The sequence below is a fragment of the Setaria italica genome, chromosome VIII (assembly GCF_000263155.2).
Source record: "Setaria italica strain Yugu1 chromosome VIII, Setaria_italica_v2.0, whole genome shotgun sequence".
NCBI classification, from domain to species: Eukaryota; Viridiplantae; Streptophyta; class Magnoliopsida; order Poales; family Poaceae; genus Setaria; species Setaria italica.
This window is the reverse complement of record NC_028457.1, coordinates 13,234,559-13,239,630: the sequence shown is the minus strand read 5'-3', so window position 1 is coordinate 13,239,630 and position 5,072 is coordinate 13,234,559. Positions and strand designations below refer to the sequence as shown.

Genomic DNA, 5,072 nt, shown 5'->3' with positions numbered 1-5,072 from the left:
CTAGTCCTGCCAACCGAGGGCGAGCCCCTCCTACTCTACATCGCAGCAACCACCCAGGTGGTTAGCGCGACTCTGGTGGTAGAACGGGAAGAGGAGGGACACGCCCACAAGGTGCAACGCCCGGTGTATTTCATCAGCGAGGTCTTGTCTCAATCCAAGGCACGCTACCTGCAGATCCAGAAGCTCATCTACGCCATCCTCATCACGAAGAGGAAGATGCGCCACTACTTCACCTCCCACCCGATAACGGTGATTTCGTCGTTCCCTCTCGGCGAAGTGATTCGCAACCAGGATGCCATGGGACGGATTGCGAAGTGGGCTCTCGAGCTCATGGATCAGGGCATCACCTATGCACCCCGCACTGCCATCAAGTCCCAGGTACTAGCCGATTTTGTAGCAGAGTGGACAGAGATCCAGACGCCACCGGCGCCGGAAAAAGAGGAATACTGGACAATGTACTTCGACGGGTCATTGATGAGGGCCCGCGCCGGAGCAGGCCTCGTCTTCGTCTCTCCTCTAGGCGTGCGCATAAGGTACATCATCCGCCTCCACTTTCCTGCATCTAATAATGTTGCCGAGTACGAGCCCCTCCTCAACGGGCTTCGCATCGCTATCGAGCTGGGCATCCGGCGGCTGAACGTCCGGGGCGACTCTCAGCTGGTCGTCGAGCAAGTCATGAAGGAGTGGAGCTGCCACGACCCCAAGATGGCAGCTTAATGCAACGAAGTTCGCAAGCTTGAAGACAAGTTCGATGGACTAGAGCTCAAGCACATCGCAAGGCGTTTCAACAAGGCAGCCGACGAGTTGGCAAAGGCAGCGTCCGGCCGAAAACCCGTACTCGACGGGGTCTTCGTCAGCGACTAGCTCAAGCCCTCAATCCGTTCCCAAGAGCTGGAGGCGATTGGCGACGTGCCAACCTTCCCGGACTCGGGCCCCGACCCGGGAGCGGTCGGCGACGTGCCACCTGTCCCGGACTCGGGCCCCGACCCGAGAGAGGTCGGCGACGCGCCACCCACTAGGGTCGGCAACGCCTCGCCTGCCACGGACTCAGAGGCCGACCCCGAGGTCATGGAAATCAATGTAGACCCAGCAGTGGGGCCCGACCCCCCGCCCGATTGGAGAACTCCGTACCTCAACTACCTCGTCCGCGACACACTCCCAGCGAACAAGACGGAGGCGCTCAGGATCACACGCCGCGCTAAATCCTTCGTCATCATCAACCAGGAGCTCTACAAGAGAAGCCACACCGGCATCCTCCAGTGTTGCATCCTAATCGAGCAGGGAAAGGAACTGATCCAGGACATCCATGCCGGAGCCTGCGGCCATCATGCCGCGCCGAGAACCCTCGTTGGTAATGCCTTCCGGCAGGGCTTCTACTGGCCCACAGTGGTCGCCGACGCCACCTACGTGGTTTGCACCTGCGAAGGGTGCCAATTCTTCACGCGTCAAACTCATCTGCCCGTGCAAGCACTCCAGACCATCCCCATCACGTGGTCCTTCGCGGTCTGGGGGCTGGATCTCGTCGGGCCATTCAAGAAAGCGCCCGGGGGCTTCACCCACCTGCTTGTCGCCATCGACAAGTTCTCCAAGTGGATCGAAGCATGACCGATCATGCAAATCAAGTCCGAGCAGGCGGTGCAGTTCTTCACCGATATCATCTATCGCTTCAGAATCCCTAACTCCATCATCACGGACAACGGCACGCAGTTCACTAGAAAGAGGTTTCTCCAGTTCTGCGACGACCACCACATCCGAGTGGACTGGTCGGCCGTGGCACATCCACGCATGAACGGGCAGGTTGAACGAGCCAACGGCATGATACTCCAGGGTCTCAAGCCACGGATCTTCGACCGCCTGAAAAAGTTCGGCGGCCGGTGGGTCGCGGAGCTTCCCGCAGTCCTTTGGAGTCTGAGGACAACCCCTAGTTGGGCGACTGGCTTCACCCCATTCTTCATGGTCTACGGATCCGAGGCCATCTTGCCCACCGACCTAGAATACAGATCGCCAAGGGTCAGGGCATATGACGAACAAGGGAACCAGGCGTCGCTCGAAGACGCACAAGATCAGCTCGATGAAGCACGCGATGTGGCCTTGTTGCACTCGGCCAAGTACCAGCAGGCCTTACGATGCTACCACAGCCGCAAGGTGCAGGGCCGAGCCTTCAACGTCGGCGACCTGGTGCTCCGTCTCGTCCAGGACAACAGGGGTCGGCACAAGCTGACCCCTCCGTGGGAAGGTCCCTTCATCGTCGTGCAGGTACTGCGGCCAGGCACCTACAAGCTGGCGACCCCCGACGGACAGACCTTCAGCAACGCCTGGAACATAGAATAGCTAAGACGTTTCTACCCCTAGCTTTCATTTCCAAGTTCTATACATAGACACTTTCGTACATTTAAAAATTTTTATAGAAAAAAGAATTTTGAGTTGGTTCCATTCAAGTTCCACTTCGAACTCAGGGATGTTCGACCCTGGCTCTGCCTCAGGGCCGCACATCCCTCGGGGGCTATCAGGGGCTCCGGCCTAAAGCCACTTGACATCCTCTCAAAACGCTTTCCCTTTCCGAGCCGAGCCCCTTTCTGAACTTTTGGGCATAAAAAGGAGAGAGTGCACGAACGGTGTTCAGGCAAGATTGATCGGATTGCGAAAAAACCTAAGCCCCAGCGGCTACAGTGCCCTCGCTCATCAAAGCTTATTGACATGCCCGGCAACGCGCTCTAAACTTTCCAAGTCCAAAAAACAAGAAAGGGAATCGAAAACCTTTTTACAAAAATCTATAGAAAAAGCCCTTGTGGCCATCACAAAATAAGTCTGAAACTAACATATTTACATCTTGGGCGCCAGCCCGACATAGTTAACTCGCCCGGGGATCTTCAGGCGGGACGGCCTCATCCTCAAGGAGCTTTGCCAAGGCCTCCGCCAGGTTGTGCACCGATGCATCAATCGCATCCAGCTCGGCCTCGGAGTAGCCGGCAGCGTAGCCCCCGCTCATTCCGGCGAAGTTGATGCCGGAGTAGTGGGAGCTGAAGACCCCGAAGGCTCGCCTCACGCCGGTATGAAGCGCTTCCACGGCGATCTCACGGGCCCGACAGTACGTCCTAAGGACACGAGTCGCCAGTGAACTCGTCCCCTCCCCCTGGACCACGCCGAGGCCGTCACAGACGACGCGAACAGCGTCCTGCAGGTCGCCGTGCTGAGCGCGCTCCGCGTCAAGCACCTCTCTCAGCCGGGCGAGGTCGCTTGCAAGGATCACCCAGAAGGACCCGTCGAATCAAAAATCACCGCGACATCACAAAGACAAAGAAATGAACAGAGTCATACCCTCGGATTGGGCCTTCAGCTGGCGCTCCCGGTTGAGCCCCTGGGCCACGGAGGCCTGAAGCTCCCGCGCTTGCACTTGGAGCTGGCTAACCTCCGCCCCGAGGTTGGCCGCTACCTTCTCGGCTTCCTCCTTCCGGACCTTCTTGGTGTCCCGGTCCTGCCAGGCCTTCTGCCGCTCGTGCCGGATGCGCTCGACGGTCTTCTAAAGGGCCTCAGGCTCCCCCTTCAGCCGAGCGAGCTCCTCGGCGTCGTGGCGGGCCTTTTCGGCAGCGGCCTGGAACTCCTCACGGTCGCAGCGAGCCCTCTCGGCGCGACCTCGAACTTGGCCTCTGCCCGCCGCGTGTCCTCCTGCGCCACCTGCTCGCGCCTCCGCAGATCGTCCATGACCTGCTGGGCGGTGGCGACCTGCATGGTCAGCTCCCCGATCCGCTGCCTCTCCAAGTTGAAGCGCTCCTAGAGCCCCCACTCGAGCCGGAGGAAATCGGATTTATCCCGGCTACACTCTTGGAGAGCCTGCGGGACAATGCGCCATTAAGGACAGAGCAACGGGAAGGAAATAACCGTCAACAGAGAAAGTACCGTACCTGGCCACCGGGGAACACGACGCCATCCAGCTCCCCCAACGCCGAAGACAGAGCCACGCGGACGTTGGCGAGGCCGCCCTGCAGCACCTGCCACTTGCCCCATTCCATGGCGTCATCCAATGTGAAGAGGGGCCTCTGCGGGTCGTCACGAGACGACCAATGCAGGACGGACCCGCTCCACACCTTGGGAACGGGAGTGGCCGAGGCAGGGGCGGGAGCCGACCTTGACGCCGCTGTGAAGATGAGCACCACCATCCCAGAAGCTGTCGGGCTCACCGACGGTCCCGGCGCACGCGCCCCTGCCCCCGTCGAGGCCGCCGCGGGTCCGCCCATCGGCGCCACCACCTCCGACGCGAGTGCCGGAGCAAGTGTCCCTGTGGCCACCTCACCCTCCATTGCGACCAACGAGGCAAGCGTCCCCGCCCCTGTCGGGGCCTCCGGAGCAGGCACCTCCGCCTCCGTCACCACTGCCACCTCCGCCGTGGCTTCCCGGGCCGAAGTCCCCGTCTCCGTCACCGCCGCCTCCTCCGTCGCGGCTGCCGAGGCGGGCGTCCCTGCCTCCTCCGCCGCTGCTGTCCCCACCGTGGCCGCGGGGGCAGACTCTCCTTCCCCCGTCGTCGTCGCCGTCCCCGTCTGTAACATCCGCGGAAATCACCAACTAAAATCACCCGTTAAAAATCGCTTTCAAAATCTTTTTACCGCTGAGCTCCCGGAAATCGAAAACTTTCCCGGCGATTTCGCCGTCCCGGCACCCAAGCCGACAGCCATCATCTTTACCCGTAAATCTCGCCGCGTGCCATCGTCAGACCGCCGCGCACGTGCTCCGACCGTGTGTCGCAATCGCCGCCGGTTCCCCCTCTTTCTTTCTCTGTTTCCTCCCTCTTTCTTTCTTTTTCCTCTTCCTTCTCCTTTCTTTTTCTTCTTCCTCCTCCTTCTTCGCTCTCCTCCTCTCTCTTCTTCCTGGCACCACTCCTCCCGGTTCCTGGCGCCATTTCCTTTGGCCGCCCCCCCCCCCGCCAGTGCATTTAATCCTCCCGGCGCCCACATCTCTATGGCACTACTCCAATCGGGCGGATAGGGCCGCAACCAGCCCCGGGCCCCGTACTGCCACCCGAGACTGGTCAATCCGGTCTAACCTGGGAACAGAAAAAGAATATGCCAACGAAACCG

At 60.3% G+C, this 5,072-nt stretch overlaps 1 protein-coding gene across 1 annotated transcript in view; it reads left to right on the top strand.

Moving 5' to 3' along the window:
* Positions 1-4,008: 4,008 nt before the first annotated feature.
* LOC111258319 (mucin-7-like) overlaps positions 4,009-5,072 on the top strand; it is a 1,504-nt gene continuing 440 nt past the window's right edge. Inside the window, exon 1 of the mRNA XM_022829489.1 lies at positions 4,009-4,533. Within this exon, the coding sequence (XP_022685224.1) occupies positions 4,009-4,533 (525 nt within the window). The remainder of the gene's footprint in view (positions 4,534-5,072) is intronic.